Consider the following 20924-nt stretch of genomic DNA (forward strand, 5'->3'; position numbering starts at 1 on the left):
TGCAATAAGTGGGCAATATGCCAATGTTTTGTTGTGACATCACAACGAAATGGCTTGGGGTTCATTTTTACAAACGACTCCTTCAATTGACTCCGAGTCGACTCTTACTTTTGAGAGACAGTGGCTGCGTCCGAAAACTGTAAAATGCTGCCTTACGAGGACACATTTCAAGGTAGTAAGGCATCCAGGCACGTCTGAATCCAATGTTAGCTTCACTTCCTCTCTCATCAGATACCTTCATCTGATCGATTTTTGAAGGAAGCATAGATGTATCCTTAGCTGCCTTTGATATCCCACAATCCTGTGCTTTCCATTCTGTGACAGTTGAGCTAGAAAAATAAAGATGGCGCAACTGAGTTGCATTTGCTGCTCAGTTTTTGTACAAATGTATGATTTTGATCAACATATTTCAATTTTGATATCATTTCTATCGAGAAATTACTACTGTAGTAATTAAATATTTGTTTAGTTCTCACCAAAGCTTGCGCTATATTGCTGTAGATCATTAAAGTGTTACGCTGCCTCAGAAGTCTGTCCGAAATCAATTTCGTGAGGTGCCTTCATGCACAAACGCTGCCGTACAAGTCATTCTCTTATAAGATAGCGAGGCAGCAAGACAGCTACCTAGGTTTTCGGACGCAGCCAATAACTTAACATATGGTGCACTTTCAGATTTAAAACTTTGCAGGATGTTTTCATTCACTTGTTATGTTACACAATGCATGGGCTATGTTACGCAATGCATGAAAGGTCATTTTCAAAAATCTATAATAGGGGCACTTTAATATTGGATTCAGCATTTTTATTGGTATTGTTAACTAAAAATATTTTTTGGGTAACTGAAACAAAGCTGAAATAAAATATAAATATTAGATGTAAAACTTAAACAAGAATTAAAAATTATACTTTGGCAATTAACTGAAATAAGTTTAATTTGAAGTAATAAAAGTACTAAAGCTAAAACTTAAAAAAGTTTGTTAGTTAATTAAAATGTTAGTTAAAAAAATTAAAGAAAACAAACTAATAATAATGACAAAAACACTAACTTTGGTTATAATAAATACTATATTATTAAACTGAAAACTGAAATTATAAAAATAAAAATAATTCAAAATATTAATAAAAACTATAATATATACTAAAGTATATAAATAATATTCAACTTCCTTTGCATAAAGAGCTTTTATAATCTTGGTCAGGTTGTTTAATTTATTTAGGTTTACAATGAATATCTATAATAACAATAGTATGTTAACACAAATTAAGGGTTGTTTTACTGAAGTGGACTTGTTTGGTTTTGATATGCTCAAAAAAAAAAAAAAAAAAATCCCCCCACTGGTACAATTGCACAGAATGGTTTTGTAATGAGATCTGGGAGAAGAGTGGCAGCATGAGCGAGATAAATGCTCTATAAAGAGCTATAAATCGAATTTGAGACACTATGGTTTAAACGTATCGTTAGGTGCCTCCAGGGAAATGCCTTTTGTCCTGCTGAGACGATGGCATGCAAGGCAAGCTTCCAGATAACACTGAAAGTGCAACAACTTTCCTCTGAATAATGACTTCATGACTTTATCTTTACATTCAGTGTTAAGTGAGAAGAGAGAAGTGTTGACTACAGACTGAGAAAATGCCTTTGATTAAACACCCTCTGTAAGATTACTCGTTAAGCATGCTTTAATTAGACTAACGAAGAAGGCGATAATTAAAGTTGCTCTCGCCTCAGGAGCTGAGGCGTCCAACCCCCGTGCCACAACAGGAAGTCACAACATGTGACTTCCTGTCACTTACACCTCTGGTTAGATTTGTGATTTTGAATCATCTGACGACTTTTTAACCAAAAAGTCTCACAGGTGGCACATTTTAATATTAGAATGTTTCGATTATGAGAAAGTTTAAGTATATCACTTTCATGCTGCTTTATGACGACTTGGCCCCGTTCTAAGATAACTGGGTCTTTGTTCTCACGGGACACACGTCTTTTGCTTTTTTGCTTTGCAGTGTCTTGCTTTTAAAACATTTAAAATGTCTCACTTTCTGTTCCATTCTGTTGTGCTCGATCTAACTGTTTGTGAACACAAGAATGCAATAATGCAGACACTTCATGTTTTGTATGAAGTACAATAAATGTCATAAAACTCATCAGTAAAGTTTTGGTCATCATTCAGACGGGGTCCGGTACAACAGGCTTGACAAGATGACAACATAAGTTATACTGTATTTAAACTAAACTATACCTGTTCTATCTCCATGCACTATATATTCTCTGGCTCTGTAGGTGTTATTGTCAGAATCTGTTTCGGACTGAAAACGGTTACTGAGAGTTTCTGACATTATTAGTGTGTCCTGACTCCTGACACTGGAGAATGAGCTCTTGAAGCTCCGCCCTCTTAGACTGGGAGCAGCAGCTTATTTGCATTTAAAAGGACGCATACTAAACAGCACGTTTTTACTCGCCCCCAAAAAGTGGCAATTTTAATATGCTATAAAAAATTTTCTTTTATTTTGAGCTAAAAGTTCACATGCACTCTGGGGACATCAGAGACTTATTTTATATCTTGTAAAAAAGGGCATAATAGTAGGTGCCCTTTAAAGGTGCTATATGTAAGATTTACACTTTAATAAAGCAAAAAAATACCCCAATATGTTTGCAGATATTTAGGAGACATGCTCACCTACATGTTTCTCAGAAAAACAATGCTACAGCCAGATATTCTACTTTGAAATATGCGTTCCGTGGCGGAATGTCTGTCTTTGTTTTGGTCTGTGTGAAACCGCGTACTGCCAGTTTATCCAATAGTATTTCGACATCACAGGTTTCCAGTAGGCAGAAAACACTCCGTATTGCAGCCATGGAAACCAGCAAACAAACTGGGTCAGAGAATCTCAGATTCTACCCAACCTAAAAAGCCTCTGCATCCATCTAAAAATCTCTATGAACGACAGCATATTAAAATCAACTCGTCAACTTACAGTGTGTAAGTCTCCTCGGCTTTCATTGTCAATTGCGCTCCCATTTGTTGCGTGTCCTCAAGCTGGCAACCCGCGTCTTTGAAGGAGGGGGTGGGGCAAACAATATTTAGAATTTGGACTGCATTACCTATTTCGACCACTGTGTGTCATTCCTACATACTGCACCTTTAAGACATAACATAAATATACAATAATAGAACTTTCAAACTGTTTTTCACTTGCCAGACTCTCTTTTGCTCTCTTTCAGGTTGTGGTAACAGCGCTCTGAGCTATGACATGTACCAGGCCGGCTACACCTCCATCACTAACGTGGATTACTCCAGCGTTTGTGTGGAGAGCATGGCGGAGAGATACAAGGACTGCGCTCAGCTCAGCTGGTTGTGCATGGACGCCCGTCGACTGGCCTTCCCTGATGGTGTGTTTGATGTGGTTTTGGAGAAGGGAACCCTGGACGCCATGCTGGTGGAGGAGACGGACCCGTGGAAGGTCTCTGAGAAGGCGGCACAACTGCTGCACCAAGTTCTCTTGGAGGTGAGGACTTTCGACTTTGAGGGCCTTCAGCTGTCTGAATTCTGGAGACCATTGGTTTCTAGATATATAAAGGTGAAGAATGTAATTTCTTCATTGCTAGTGGCATGAAACTGAAATGTTCTGCCAAGCAGGTGGTTCTGCCCCAAACTTACACCATTGGATAAGCCAAGAGTTCCTGTTCTGTTCAAACAAAAAAAGAGCGAGTTACACGCTTTATCTTTAGCATAAGTTTGCTTATGTTTAACATCCCTTATAGCCCTCTAAACTGATGTTCTGGTAGAGACTAGACAGAACTATTTTCTTATTCTTCCCCTTTGAAACCTGGTTATTTGACTTCCCTTTAGAGATATAAGAGAATATTTATGAATAACTTCAACAGTTTCTGTATGCAATGTGCTTGTCAGTTTATTATCGCAGCACTTGATTCCAGAAGCAGTGCAAGGAGACAGAAAATATATATAAGCAAACGAAGGAACTGTAACTGTCAAACTCTCAATCACCTTTAGTAAAGAAAGGGTCATATTTAAGTGAAAAGAGCCAGTTTGATGTCTGCTATTTAATTATGGGACTATTTGCAGGGAACAGATTTGAGTCAGGTTTTCATGTTTCCCAAAAATGAAAATTCTGTCATCATTTACTCATCCTCAAGAGTTTTTCTTCTGTTGAACAAGAGAATATTTTAAAGAATGTTGGAAGTCAAAATATCTGGGTTGCGCCAGACCACCTTCCATATTCAACTTACGAAAAAAAGCATAACTACGGTGGCCCAGTAGTGCACAACACAACAAAATTAAAAAGGCAAACATAAGTTCACAACACAACGAAATCGAGCCACAACACAACGCAATCGAGCCACAACACAACAGAATAAAGCCACAACACAACGGAATCAAGCCACAACACAACGGAAATGCTCCTCACCACTAGGGGGCTCGGTAAAGTTAGTTTTCCTTGCCACTGTTCTTTAGAGTCGGCAGTAATATCAATACCACGATTAGTTTAAACAGTATGTAACCACCGTATATCAACATGAAATATTAATTCAATATCACCTACGTGCAAAATAGCTTCATATTTATACTTGTGAATGATTTGACGCGCTACCACGGCGCATGATGAAGGGAACGTCTGACAATCCCACCAAGTGGTTAAAACGTATAATTTGTATTCATTAAAATTACTTTTAACATTTAAAAACAGACATATTCAAATTCCAAAGCTTGTCAGTCTTACCAACAGGAACTAACAACCTGGTGTGTGCTGGTGTGATTACATAGAAGTGTGTTGGTGTTTGTAGGCGTTTGTTGGAGAAGAATGAAACAAAATTTAGCTAACTGGCTAGCGAAGCCAAACCGTGTTGGTCTTTGTTTACCTCCCAGAAGCTATATAACTTTATATAAAAAAAATATATACTTACAGGTTGGAGCCCATAAACAGCAGCTTCTGCTTTTAAAGTGGGAACTGCTTCATCTTTCAGTAATGGCCTTTGTGTAAATCCAGCATTGAACTCATGTAGATTTTGGAAGCTGTCCTCCATAAAATGTGCAGCACAGACGGCTAAATTAGCGTTGTAATTGTCAGAAACAGAATTAAACATAAATTTTAAACATTGTTCCCGAAGTCCAGCGTTCCTAGGAAGAAGACTTGTATGCACGTGACATGACCTTTTGCGTGTTCCCGGGGGAAGTGTTTGTTAATTGCAGGGTTTATGATGTCACCAACCCGGGAAGAAGCTTGTTGTAGTCCAAACTGGTCATAATTGTAGGCATTAAACTGCCATAACTTTAAAAGACAATATCTCCATTTGTTTTGAACTTTCAGCGCTGTAACTTTGCAGATACTGTTTATGCTCAAGCAGCAACATTACACAGTAACTAAAGTTAAAAAAGTGAAATCGCAATGAACCACCCCTTTAATGTTTTATGCGTTTTGGCATTTTATAGATCTTGGCAAACAGTTTTAGAGATTTCTGTCTTTTATTATTTAAGTAGATAGGAGCTGTACCTGCAAATAGCCGTCCATGAAAATTACAAAGATGACCACAAAGTGGACTGACTTTGAGCAGGACTTTGATGATTCAAAACAGTCTACATTTGGCAGCTCAGGAGAAGCATTTCACATATGCCGTATGAGTCAATTTTTACCTCTTGGGTAGAGATTAATTCTAAATTTGAAGAACTTCCACATCTGTCACATCCCTTAATGAAGATTGGAGGAAAATCACAGTACAGACGACATGCTGACTCATGTTTAGTCACATAAGGGCCACAGATGTCAAGTGTTTTTCCTTTTTATCCTTAAATGAGTGATTCAAACCTTGTGTTATTAAATTCACCGGGGCTGAGTGCTATCACTCAATCCCACAATGCACTACTACAAGAATTATTCATCAGATGTCACATTGAGGGCCACACAGCACAGGAACAGCCCTGTGTTTTTTGTGTGTGTTAAAGGTCTACTAATAGATGTTTTGACTCTTAAAACTCGTAGGAAATATTTCCGTACAATCTAACCTTTCATCACAGCAGAAATCACAGAGCCATTTATATTTAATCTCTTTCTCTCATGTTAATAGTGTAACAGTCAGTTCAGTTTCCTCCCTTCATAGTTTATTCATCAGTATGTCAGAGCAGCACAGATTAGCCTGGCAGTCTGCAGTCTGCAGTGTGTGTGTGTGTGTGTGTGTGTGTGTGTGTGTGTGTGTGTGTGTGTGTGTGTGTGCGCTCTCGACATTTTCAGAATAACATTGTCTTTCAGATTCCAGAGGCATGAATTTACATGATGAGACTGTATATTTTTAAATGTTGTGGTCATGTTCTTGTTTTTTACACCTATCTAGACTCAAGAAAGAAAGAAAGGAAGGTTATGAGCTAGGGAAACAATCGTACTGGGCACTGTTTTCTACTTAGCAAAGCCAGTTAAGCTGTTTTATGTTGTCGCCGGTTATGGAGGAACAAGGTCGTCTCTTCCGCTATTCTAGTGTTTGTGGTAATTTGCAGCTTTAGGTATTAACTCAGAGAGCATAGAGGAGTCCAGATGTTGGAAGGAAAACAATTTACATATTCTGTCATGTTTTCAAACAACTTGATAATCTGATTGTTCCAGACACTCTCCAGTCATTTATGTGTGTGTTTAGGTATGCCTCTGCACATTAAGCTGGAAAAGGAGCTTTAGAACATTAAAACATTAGGCATTAGCACATAAAATATAGAGCTTTAAAAAATTAAACACTTTACTTTTAACAGTGTCATTATTAACAGATTACTGATAGAGCAAAATAATATATTTGGGCTTTTTCAAGCTCTATTAAGGCTCCACTTCAGCGTCATGCACAAGATTAAAACTAAATTAAAACCTAAATGCTGGGCTGAGTCTTGCAATTGTGTTTTTGTCTGGCCAATATTAGTTATTGATTAAAGTCTCAAGTGTATTAAATCCACTGACAGGTGAAGAATATAAAGTCTTTTATCACTACTTATGATTTGTGCTCATGATAAAAGTTAAAATGAGAATGAAGAAGAAAGTAGTTTGAGCTAGATATGGTTTTACAGCAGGAAGATCTATAAACTGGAGATTTTATGTAATTTATATTTTAAATTGTATATAATAGATAACAATTGTATATATACCTCACTGAAAAAAAAAATGCATTTGCAACAATTTTCACTCAGAAATTGTACATTTCACAAATAATTACAAAGAAGTGCCAAGTAACACATTGAATTAAATGTGAGATTTTAAAGTAGAAAGACTGAAGTTGTATTTTTCTGTAAAATGGACACCAATAAAAACTTTGAAATAACATTTTGCAAAAACCAATAGTAAAATTAAAGCTGCAAGCAGCGATGAAAGGGCCCTCGCACCCGGGCTCACCGCCACCCGTTGGCCTTAGGAAAACAGAGAACAGTGGTCGACATGCATGTAAGCGAATGAATACAGGAGAATTATGCCATTAAGTCATTTCGAATTGCCACACTTCCTGCTTTGTGGCGCTTTGACCATAACCAAATATTGCGATATAGATGTGCTCAGACCCGGACTGTTATCAAACACGTGAAATTTGGAGCAGATCGGACATCATATGCCTGAGTTACAACAACTTCCTGTTTCATGGCGTTAATCGCATACATTAGCACTTAGCCAAGTGTTGCATGATTTAACGTGTTTCTAGTATGTTTGGTACTTTGTGGCATATTGAAATGTGGTTCTGGGAGGGAATTACAGTGTAAAGCATACCATTTCCTGTTGCCAGCAGGTGGCGCTATGACTAGCGGAATATTGGCATATAGATATGTTCAGGCCAGGACTCTTATCACACATGTGAAGTTTGGAGCAGATCAGACATAGTATGCCTGAGTTACAACGGCTTCCTTTTTTTCATGGCGAAACATCAAACTTTGTCAGGCCGCCACGGACACGCCCTTCAGCGAAAACTCTAGATCTTCGCAATTTAACGTCACAAAGGCCTTTAGATTAGACTGACAAAAAATGACATTGATCTGATTAAATCTCTAGGAGGAGTTAATCACAGTGTAAAACATGTCATTTCCTGTTGCCCCCAGGTGGCGCTATGACTGTAACTGAATATTGTTATGAAGATGTCTTCAGGTCAGGACTTTAATAAAACATGTGAAGTTTGGGGCACATCGGACATTGTATGCCCGAGTTACAACAACTTCCTGTTTCATGGCGAAACAACGAACTTTGCCAGGCCGCCACAGACACGCCCTTCATCGAAAACTCTAGATCTTCGCAATTTAACGTCTCAAAGGCCTTTAGATTAGATTGACCAAATATGATGTTGATCTGATTAAAGCTCTAGGAGGAGTTCGTTAAAGTACAACATGTGGAAATGGCAAAAACTGCCAAAATTTTGTAGAGAAAATTCTAAATATCTCACTTCCTGTTGGGTTTACAAACTTTGCACCCAGGGCTTTTTTGTCGGTATTTGGCTGTTACATCTGTCTACCGAATTTCATTACTGTACGTGAAACGTAGCACGAAGGGCGCTTAATTGAAATTTTGTAGGTGGTGCTATCGAGCCATTCAAAATATCTGACTTCCTGTTGGTTTTCAGATTTCACTCCACTTTTTTTGTAAGTATTGGGCTGTTAGATGTGTGTACCAAATTTCATACCTGTACGTGAAACGTAGTGTCAGGGGCAAATTTTGTAGGTGGCGCTATCGAGCCATTTTGCCACACTTAATTCTAAAACCCATATCAGACATTTTCACCACTTCTGACGCATCTGCAAAGTTTCATGAGTTTTCGAGTATGTTTCGGCCCTCAAAAAAGTGATTCACCTTACATGGCGAAACATCAGACTTTGTAGGTCACCACGGACACACCCTTCAACGAAAACTCAAGATCTTTGCAATTTAACATCTCAAAGGCCTTAAGATTAGACTGGCCATATATGATGTGCTTCTGGTTTAATCTCTATGAGGAGTTAATCACAGTGTAAAACATGTCATTTCCTGTTGCCCCCAGGTGGCGCTATGACTGTAACTGAATATTGTCATATAGATGTCTTCAGGTCAGGACTCTAATAAAACATGGGAAGTTTGGGGCAGATCAGACATTGTATGCCCGGGTTACAACAACTTCCTGTTTCATGGCGAAACATCAAACTTTGCCAGGCCGCCACGGACACGCCCTTCAGCGAAAACTCTAGATCTTCGCAATTTAACGTCTCAAAGGCCTTTAGATTAGATTGACCAAATATGATGTTGATCTGATTAAAGCTCTAGGAGGAGTTCGTTAAAGTACAACATGTGGAAATGGCAAAAACTGCCAAAATTTTGTAGAGAAAATTCTAAATATCTCACTTCCTGTTGGGTTTACAAACTTTGCACCCAGGGCTTTTTTGTCGGTATTTGGCTGTTACATCTGTCTACCGAATTTCATAACTGTACGTGAAATGTAGCACGAAGGGCGCTTAATTGAAATTTTGTAGGTGGTGCTATCGAGCCATTTTGCCACACCTAATTCTGAAACCCATATCAGATGTAAATTTTCACCACTTCTGACGCGTGTGTAAAGTTTCATGAGTTTTTGAGAACGTTTAGGCCCTCAAAAATGTGATTCATTTTGGAGAAGAAGAAAATTTTGGCTGAGCAATTCCAATAGGGTCCTCACACCATAGGTGCTCGGGCCCTAATAATTTGCAGTTGATATATTTGAAGAGCATTTAAGGAATATTTGGCACAATGTCAATACTGTCCTCATGGCATACAAACAAGCATACAAACACACACACATACTCTTAATCTGGCACATTGAAACACTCTTAAACACTTGAAAACATTAAAACATCATCTCTGTCTCTCTCAAACACACATGTATGTGTGAAATTTATTTTTCAGCCTGATACGCTCCATGAATCACCCACATCCGTTTCCATAGAAACGCTGTCCGCACACACAGGGCTCCCTCCTCAAACACACACATAGACACACAGAGATTGCTTCGGTGAGAGTCACACTTGTCTGTGTGAGGAAAAAGTGAGAGCTTTGTCTGATATTGTGTAGATTCAAACAAACAATTCTTGAGTCTGTCTTTCTTACATGTCGAACTAGCTTTCTGAATGAGGACTTAGACTTTTTATATAAAGCTAATTATATTTACTACAGACTAACCCACACCATATAAGTTTGCTTGTGTAAACTAAAGGAGTGTGTATAAAGTTGTCTCATTATTGGAATCTAGTCTTGTGCGTTTACATTCATATCTATAGAAAGTATGGGAGCATAACTTCGACACCATTAAAGGTTTAGTTCACCCAAAAATGAAAATTCTGTCAATAATTACTCAGACTCATGTCATTCCAAACCTGTAAGACCTTCGTTCATCTTCGGAACACAACTTAAAATACTTGTTGAAATCCGAGGGTATCTGATCCACACATAGGCAGCAACGTCATTGCACCTTTTGAAGTCCAGAAAGGTACATGGTTACAACAGTCAATGTGACTACTGTGGTTCAACCTTAAAGGGATAGTTCACCCAAAAATGAAAATTTAATGTTTATCTGCTTACCCCCAGCACATCCAAGATGTAGGTGTCTTTGTTTCTTCAGTATAACACAAATGATGATTTTTAACTCCAACCGTTGCCGTCTGTCAGTCAAATAATGGGAGTGAATGGGAACTTGGATCAATAAGAGTCGAAAAACCTTGCATAGACAAATCCAAATGAAACCCTGCGGCTCATGACGACACATTGATGTTCTAAGACACGAAACGATCGGTTTGTGCGCGAAACCGAACAATATTTATATCATTTTTTACCTCTAAAACACCATGTACAACTGCGTTCAGCAATCGCTTAGTGAGGTCTGATCGCACTCTGACAACAGCAGTGATGTCTCGCGCTTATACTTCAATGAGAGCAAGACATCACTGCAGTTGTCAGAGTGCGATCAGACCTCACTAAGCGAGTGCTGAACGCAGTTGGACATAGTGGTGTATTAGAGGTAAAAAATTATATAAATACTGTTCGGTTTCTTGCACAAATGTGTCGTCACGAGCCGCAGGGTTTAATTTGGATTTGTCTGTGCATGTTTTATTGACTCTTATAGATGGAGTTCCTATTCACTCACATTATTTGACTGACAGACGGCAACGGTTGGAGTTAAAAATCATCATTTGTGTTCTGCTGAAGAAACAAAGTCACCTACATCTTGGATGTCCTGGGGGTAAGCAGATAAACATTTTTGGGTGAACTATACCTTTAAGTACACAGTCTTATACTTAAGTTTGAGTTTGTTCAATTTTCAAATACTTTTTGGCTTCAAATCAAAGTTTGTAATGTTGTGATTCACGTTTTATTTGAGGCTTGTTCCCACTGTGCGATTTTGGCCACAATTTGGTCGTCTGAGACATTTTGCAAATCCTAAAAGATTCCTATAATCCTAGCCTAAAATCTGTAGTCTTTGTTCGCTAGTTTGACATGTTCACAGACAGCAGGTTAATGACCATTGCGATCAATTGTTACCTCTGACAAAATTCTGGAAGTGTGACTTGACTGTCGTACAGTCTGACATAAATGACAACTGAGATCCCACAGTGTGACCATACAGTCATGAACATACAGTCTGACAAGCAACCATCTTAAAGGACTATTATAAATCGCACAGTGTGCACCTGGCTTTAGTTGGCTTGGGTCATGATTTATAACACTTTGACTTTTTTGGAATCCCAATGGAAAAATGAATGGAAAAACTTCACCACTGAAAAAGTAGGCAGGCACTAATGCACTCTATAGAACAGAACAGAAGAGCCTTCCAATTAGGTAAAGATATCACAACTTTTTTTTGAAAGGATATATACACACACACACACACACACACACACACACACACACACACACACTAGTAACTTCAATATATCAGATACACACCATTATTTTTTTCCTGTGATTTACATGAGACGCACTCAGAGGTCAGGAGTAGTCCAGAAGTTCAGTGCTATCTTGAAGAAAGTCTAAGAAACATCTGACTGATCATAAACCCTTCTCACTGAGGGCTCAACCTTTATATATGAAAGTGGAGAAGGATGCCCACACACACTCAGAGTCTTTTACCGTCCTTTTGTTCTTGTCTTTGGTTTAAGCTAATACCTAAAGCTTCCTAATTACCATGCCTAGGGCCCGGTTACATAATACTTCAACAGAGAGAGAGAGAAAGAGAGAGAGAGAGAGAGAAAGATGGAAGCTGCTGAGGAGGGAGGCTGTGGATTGGATGGTAAAATTGCACATCAACTCTCATTTTCTGTCTGCTCGTTTTCTTCATTTTCCCTCTCCTTTCTCTGCCCTCCGGCTCTTATGCTCACTCAGAAAAAGGAAACGAGAGAAAGAGTAGGAAGCCAGGATTTAGAGGATGAGTGTCTTATCAGATTTCATCATGTTTAAGGACTGTGGTCCTGCAGTCAGTTGATTATACGTTTTAATCAAATGAATTACATGATATGCAGATAATAGTAGTTAATTGCAAATGTCAATATTAAAAGGAAAAAAAAAAATATTGGCAGAAAAAAGTCCCAAAATAGTTTTTTTTTTTTTTTTTTTTTTTAATTTGATGAATCATACAAATGTGGCTTTAAAGAAAATATATATTTTTACTTTACTTCTATATCAATTAACTGTTGATTCAACTGTTGTTTAAACAATTTTAAAAATATTTTTTTAGAGCATGCAGATAGATATTGTTTATTGAATAGAAAAAGAAAGAGAAAAGAGATTTCTATGCTGCTGTCTGTGTGGGTGAGCTTGTTTAGCTGTCAGTCTTGATAGCTCCCTTGTTAGTATCTTATATACACAGCAGTGTGCTAACTAGAGCCAGAGTTATGTAATACTGCAGTCATGATTTCTTAGACTCAGACAGTCAGATTTGTGCTCATATCAATCAGACATTGCAAAATGAAATTTGGGATGTGATAGTCTCGGTGTGTGGGATAAAGTGTGAGGCATGAGACACATGGAGTGTGAGGTGTCGTTTGAGAGTGTGGTAAACAGTGTATGTCATCTCAGAGTTGTCTTTTGAGTGTCTGCGTGTTCCGGAATAGGGTTTTACGCTCCTCAGAATTTAATTGAGAATGTCTTTTAAATTCCAACATGATTCTGTAATTTGGATTGAATTTGATTTCTGCAAATAGGATGTGAATTTGCAATTTAGATTCAAGGTAGTAGAATTAAATATATTAAAATTCAAAGAAACTCATAACATAACATAACATTGTTTGTTGACACATTTTTAATGATGATTTGACAAAGCCTTGTTTGAAAGTCTTGAAAAAGTATAAAAAGCCCTGATGTTTGGTGGTTTATGGGCCTGGATGGATGGATGGATGGATGGATGGATAGATACATAGATAGATAGGAAAGAAAGAAAGAATGCATCATAATTAATTATTTGGACCAGGGTTGAAGAACACTTGCCATAAAGTGTTACCTGTGTTAAAGGGGTCATGACATGAGAAATCAAATTTTCCATTAGAAATCAAATAAATAATCAGTAAAAAAAAAGCATTTATATAATCAAGCTTTAAAAAAAAAGCTTAGTTTGGAACAAAGGTGGCATGTGACGTCACAAGGGCACAATCATTTGCATATGACTGCCTCTGGAGCTAGACAACGACGCCTATTTTGCATCATCCCATCGTTGTCCCCGCCCACTGATGTTGTGATGATAACAAGATTGTGATACCACATAGACATTATGCTGTTCTTGGCTGTGGAAAAACATTCTTTGTATAAGCTGTCAATCGGATCCAGATGTCAAAGAAAAATGGATTCAGTTTATTTTTTATCCTATACGTCAGTGCTGACTTGCATCAAAGACTGTTCACTCCTATTAGTTATGAATGGGAGAAACTGCAATGCGCAATATGGCGGAATACGTCCTGCCTTCTAAGTAAAAGAGCCAATCGCTGATTGATAAAGTCATTACGTCACTGTAGCTGCCGTTAGAAGCTTCGGTTTCCATAGAAACCTGAGACTCGTGCATAGGACTGCACATGTGCATTAGCTAAAAAAAATTTTAAAAAGCTGAAAAATAAGCTTTTTAAATGCTATTTTAGCATAAGAAACAACATTTATGATATGGTTCATGTCAGATTTTGTTGCTGATTTGAAATATGTTATTTAATTGGGAGTTCGCCAAGCAGCTCAAATAGTAGGACTTAGTCTTGGATGCCTGAAATAGCTGCCCGGAGGCCTTGCAAATATGGCTGCCAAGTGAACAGACTTTCCTCGAAAGGGACTTTGCTTGCAATGCTTGTATTGTACATTTTACCAGTGACTGAGAACAATTCGTTATGCGATAATGGCTTTCCCCAAAAACTTTTGCTCAAAGATCAGAAATCAACTGTTCTGGAATCAGCAAGGACCCCACAAACTGTAAGTAACATATTTCATTTTTAAATTCATAATGAATAATCCTAGTATTTTTACTTCAAAGAGCGCTCTCTTTATAATGGATGAAGCTGTCGATCACGTAGTGCGAGTTTATCTGGACACTTGCCAAAACTCCTGTTATAGTGACGTTCTTACACTACACAATAAAGTTCTTACTGCATTTAAATCGTGTTTGCATGGTTAGTTATGGTGAAAGCATTTTGTGATGGTGCCGAAATTGTGTAGCAATGCTGAGATCACTGCATTCACGGGATCAACAGACTGTCATCTGCTCAATGCTCATCACTGCAACCTTCCATGTGATAGGAATAGATCGAAAAATAATGCAATAATCAACACTTTTCATGATTTGTTAATTTCGACATCTGTAATAGTAAAAAAGTATTTGAAAGGACTCCACATGTAATACTTAGGCCTATTTCAATTGCAAAGATGTCAGCCAATCACAGCAGAGGGCGTTTACACTGAATTCTTTAAAAGAGCGTTCAAATCAGAGGGCTAAAATCAGGGTTGAAAATAGCCATTTATTTCTAAATTATGAAAATTATTTGATGTTAAAAACATATTAACATTATAAGTGCACCTCAGGAAACATTATAAAATAATAAAAAATCAATTTCATGACCCCTTTTAAAATTCTTAAAATGGCAATTCAGTAAACTCCTCTTCCTGCCATTCCCGTTGAAATTCCAAATGATCTTCCTGTGGTTTGTAGCTAATTCAATTCAAATCCACCCACATAAATTGAAAGTGAGCCAGTTCTTTAATTCTGTATTTTTAAAATCCAGAAATCGGATCTGTGATGTGTTTTGTCAGACCACCATTTTACGGATCGTATTATAACTTTTACTTCATTTGGACCATTTTTTTTTTTTTTTTTTTTTTTTTTTTTTTGGAGTTTGAAAAATGTCTGACTTGGCAAAAGTCTTTTATTATAGAAGATCAAGTTATTCACCACTTTTATAAACATTTATAAAATATTTAATGTATTTTAAATGTATTGCCAGCTCATGTTGTACTTAATTCTTTCTCACTAATACGCAGAAAAATAGTTTAAAGACCAAACAATTGTTACCACCCCTGTGTCCCAGGCCGCCCTTGTTTGTTGTTTGTTCTGTGTGTGTTTTCATGTGTGAATGCATATGAGTGCCTCTGTGTGTGTAAGAGAAATGCAGCTGGGGATTTGGAGAGATGATTTTGGGACCTGTGTATTTTGTCTTATTAAAGATTTAGGCACTCTGCTGACTGCCTGCAGGCTTTACATAAACACTGACCTGACTGGCAGAGAACTGCTGTCACATACAGATTAAAATTTCATCATCTGACACCAACACCCTGGCAGCAAATGTAAATAGTTTTGTAGGACGCTGTATACATACTGCTTGAAATGGATGGATGGATGGATGTTCTTGGCATCCAAAAATTCACTGCCTAAAACGCTTTGTTCTCGATACATTTCATTGTTGCATTTGAACTTGTATTTTATGGATGAAATGGGTTGTATTTTCTTTGACCTTTTATAGTTTTGTTTATAGCTTTCAAGAATAAGGAATTTCACACAACTTATTGGCATCCGTCTTTATTTAGCTGTTGAATTTGCACTAAAATACTATAAAATTAAATTAAATGGATTTGACTGCAACATCGAAAAATAGTTATTTTAATATAGTTACCCTGATTATGCACTATTATATGATTAGTTGTGTTTTATGCATTCAGCATTTATTTTTTTATTTTTTTTATAATCTTAATCATAACAGATATATGACGCTTTTGGGGTCATGACCCACCAGTTGTGAACCACTGTTTTAGACTGTCTATATATTATAAAGTATTATATTGCTCCCTTAAGGCCGGTTCACACAGAATGCAATTTTCCATTCCACTGCTGTACTTTTCCATTGTTTTTCAATGTAAACTTGCTCTAGACAGGCATGTTTGACTGCTGCGCTCATGCCTTTTGTCTCGTGCATGACACTGCATTCTAAAAACGTGGCGCTCAAGTTAAAAAAAAAAAATTTCACTTCACTGTCTTGCGTTTTTAACTGCAAAAACATAATCTGTGTGAATGGCCCCTTACTAAAGCATTTCAATGTAGAGGTAGAAATTAAGGAGGATATTTAACAAACAGATTGAAAAAGGAATGGGAAGAGAGCAGATGGATAAAATACAAAATGGAGGCATTATTAAAGGCAGAGTAAAGAAAATAAAAGCCATTTAGTGTAGTGGAAAAGAGAGACATATGGACAGTAGGACAGAAAAACACTATTTCTGTGTTTGTGCGTACGTGCGTGCGTGTGTGTATGTGTGTGTGTTTGCCTGCCTGAGGCTGATTAGACAAGCTGTGTTTCTCTTCTCAAACATTCACATCTCATCCCAAACGCAGATGGCTGACAGTATGTCCACTCGGTCCCACACACACACATATATATATATATATATACCATGTTAAACATGTATCTGCAATTGAAGTGTGTTTATGCTTCCATTGGTTATTCAGAGATGTGAGATAGTTTGTGTGTCTAGATCTTCAGATCTACTCCAAGAGAAAAATGTTGTTGCTATTTCATAGCTAATAGCTTAGGAATGCTCTCAACAGATATTTGTCCTCAAATAAAAAAAGTTTGTTGGCATGATATACTATGAGTATAGAGCTGTAAAATTCATGACGGCTCAAATAATTTGGCCTCTTCACTTCAATATGTTGACATATCTTAGCACAATTTGAAGCACAGTTAAGATCAATAATCAGCCGAGTTCAACTGCTTCAGGAATCAGATATTTTCTTGGCTTTTAGTGGTGACCCAATATGTTGCCAAAATTGTTTTTTAAAATAAGCACTGTTAATATTAACCTGCATGGGCCCAACAATATGTAAAATTATTGGCATGGCATAGCAGAATCAGACGTTACCTATTTGTTTTGCTTTTTCCTGAATTTTTGTTTTTGTGTTCTTGGCATGGTTGCTCAACCCAAACAATGTTTTTCAATGTTGCATGCGAACCTGTATTTAATATAGTCTAGGTTGCCTTTGTATAGTTTGTTCCACCTCTCCATGGCTAGTTTCTTCTGTACCAAGTGATTTTGCACCAAAATATTGTAGTATTTCATTGGAAACATGGCTATTGAGGTCAATAACAAATGAGGTAGCATTTTCTCCTCATTTTAAGTATTGCAATATACTAATTTAAGTTGCTCTTTTGATATTCTAACTATACATAATTAGAATAGACCTACAATCCTAAAATGGAACTCACCTGTTCAGGAGACACGTGTGAGGTTGCCAAAGCCTATTTTACCAGGAGAAAATCCAAGAAGCCAGAGTCTTCGCTTGTTGTTCTTTTAATATAATTTCTTTATAGGATGAACAATTGAGATATTAAGATTTTCTTTTTTTTTCCATTGGGTACACAAATGGGGGGAAAAAAACCCAACAAACAAACAAAAAAAAACTTGTTGATATGGAACATCCAAAAGGAAAAAAAAAACGGGCACATTTTAATAAGAAGTTATTTTATTTTTATTTCAAATCAGCTGATCAATATATTGGCACCAAGTGCTAAAATCCTCTTCTCTACATGAATAACAACACATCATTTGTTAAGAGATGGAACTGGCAAGATCACAGGCATTATTAAGACCCGAGGACAAATTTAACAGTGTGAGCGTGAGTGTGCGCATTTAAAGATAAATCCAGGCCCGAGAACAAAGTCTGTTTTGAGTTCTGAGCTCATAGAAGGTGAATTTGACCATGGCATCTTAACTTCAGCACTTCAATAACATTTCACTTCAGTCCTAGAATGAGTGTGAGACTAATTTTAGACTTCAAGGGCAAACACAACAAGGCAAAATAAAATGGAGAAATTTGATTGCGTGCTCAATTATGTCTCATACAATGTTTCAACGATGGAAAGATGTCAGTAAAACCGCTTGTAAACATTCATTCAACGTTATGTTTACCTGAGGAAAGTTATTCAATGTCTGTAGTTCATTAGTTAGCTTAAAAAAAAACTATTTTTGCTAAATACATGCACTGAATTGTTATATTTTTGTCTTCATTATTTAATGTAGGTTTGAAGAAAGCAACCATTTTGATATAAAACCGCCTTATGTGCAGATTAAATGTTTGTACAACCAGTCTTTAATTATGATTATTATTAAATACATTTGATTATTAATTGATTATTAGGGGCCAAGCCAAAGTTCGTAGGTACCTATTGTAAACATTAGTGTTCTTCTTATTATTTTTCCGTTCTGGAAGTCTATGACAGCCCATAGAACCGCTTGTGGGAAAGTTATGAAATTTGGCACACAGATAGAGGACAGTCTGAACATTAACCACAGCAATTTTGGAGTCTCTAACTGAGTCTCATTTTGAAGGTTGCATCCTCTGGAAGGCTGCATACATCATCGAGGCGGTCTCATTTAAGAAAAGTAAGCATTTGATTTCAAAGAAAGAAAGAAATTACAGTATTTTACACCTTACGAGGAATAACAGTGAATTTTATTATGGTTACTTTTCTTAAATGAGACATCCTTGATGACATATGCAGCCTTCAGATGCGACCTCCGGAGGACGCAGCCTCCGAAATGAGATGCAAAGTCTAACTCAATCGCTCTAGCGCCACCAACTGTCCACGTTTTCACGTATGTTTATGTTAATAACTTTTTTCTTCTGATTCCTTGACTCAAGACAATTCAATTGCACACTCTTACACTGTAAAAAATTTCCCTGTAAAAAAACAGTAATCTACTGGCAGCTGTGGTTGCCAGCATGATACTGTAAAAATACAGAGCACTACCGTTTTTGAAATTAACAGCCAAATACCGTTTTTTCAGCTACAGTAGATAACTGTGATTTAACAGTTAAATTACAGTAGTCTACTGTAGCTGAAAAAAACGGTATTTGGCTGTTAATTTCAAAAACGGTAGTGCTCTGTATTTTATGTATCATGCTGACAACCACAGCTAAGATTACTGTTTTTACAGGGAAATTCTTTTACATTGATAGCTGTTAAATGACACTAGTCACAACCAAATCATTCAAATTTTAAATGCTATAATAACTGAGCATTTTATATTTGGCTATGGGTAACAAAAAGGAAAAAAGCCAAGTTAGTTTTTTTTTTTTTTTTTTTATTCCGATAAAAATGTAAAAGTATTCAAGTAATATTCAGTGCATATACAAAATAAACACCCATCAACATATCAAAATACAAAAATGGCTAATGAAAAAGCAAACATACAAACAAAAACAAACAATATCTATCTACCTGTATATAAAATACAAATCGAATCAGGCTTCACCAAACATTACTCCAAAAAAAACAATTGCACTGAAACAAACCAATTATTAAAAAATAAACAATAAAATAAACACTCGAACAGGCTTTAACAAAGCATCAGCATTTTTAATACCTAAATAACTTGGTATAAACAAAGAATAACTCACCAGGCCAGCACATTTTTCAGAAACCAACCTGCATGGATGTGGGGTGTGTCAACTACACTTTTTAAATGAAGTCCATAAGTCTCTTTAAGAGGTTTGACACTTTGGTGTTGACAGTTATGGTTTTCCCAGTTTTTGGATGTAACTTTTCCCCGTGCAGACTTGGTCCCCTTTTCCGGATTTATTCCAACAAAACGTCTTTAAAATAAGAGAGAAATATTTTTAGTGAACAATGATTTTATATGGTATGATCAAAATTTTGGTAACACTTTACAATAAAATTTAATTTGTTAAAGGAACACACCGACTTTTTGGGACTTTAGCTTATTCACCGTATCCCCCAGAGTTAGATAAGTCCATACACACCATTCTCATCCCCGTGCGTGCCATAACTCTGTCTGACCCACACACCGCTAGCCTAGCTTAGCACAAAGACTTGAGGTAAACGGCTCCATCTAGCCTACTGCTCAATAAGAGACAAAATAACGCCAACATTTTCCTATTTGCATGTTGTGATGTGTATAGTTACATTGTGTAATAAGACTGACGGAAAATGAAAAGTTGTGATATTCTAGACCGATATGGCTAGGAACTATACTCTCATTTCTTCTGTGTAATGATCAAGGAACTTGAGCCGTCCCATGAGTGCAGCAGCACAATAATATTACACAGCACCTGAAAATAGTCCCCAGCGCTCTCTGTGTAAGCAGGTTGTCACATTGGTTATGTTGACGGAAGTTAGCCTATTTTCAGGCGCTGTGTAATATCATTGTGACTCATTGTTCCCTGGACAAATGACCCATAGACAAATTCTGTCATTAATTCCTCACCCTGTATCGTTCCACACCCGTAAGACCTTTGTTCATCTTCAGAACACAAATTAAGATATTTTTTTTTAAATATGAGAGCTCTGTGAAAATTATCTTAATTTGTGTTCTGAAGATGAACAAAGGTCTTACGAGGACAAAACATGAGGGTGAGGAATTAATGACAATTCAAATTTTGGGTGAACTATCCCTTTAATGGCAAGCCATCTTTCAAGATGGGAAAAAGGTTA

General features: G+C 37.0%; 1 protein-coding gene across 4 annotated transcripts in view; it reads left to right on the plus strand.

The window, feature by feature from the left end:
- Positions 1 to 20924, plus strand: part of ece2a (endothelin converting enzyme 2a) — a 139075-nt gene that overhangs the window by 38368 nt on the left and 79783 nt on the right. For 2 of the 4 annotated variants that reach the window (XM_067362629.1, XM_067362628.1), the window contains exon 3: positions 3221 to 3504. In XM_067362629.1, the coding sequence (XP_067218730.1) occupies positions 3221 to 3504 (284 nt within the window). Of the gene's footprint in view, positions 1 to 3220; positions 3577 to 20924 lie in introns of all 4 variants that reach the window. The other 2 variants (XM_067362626.1, XM_067362627.1) reach the window with 1 other exon arrangement.

Source organism: Chanodichthys erythropterus, chromosome 16, assembly GCF_024489055.1.
Source record: "Chanodichthys erythropterus isolate Z2021 chromosome 16, ASM2448905v1, whole genome shotgun sequence".
In the NCBI taxonomy this organism is placed as follows: domain Eukaryota; kingdom Metazoa; phylum Chordata; class Actinopteri; order Cypriniformes; family Xenocyprididae; genus Chanodichthys; species Chanodichthys erythropterus.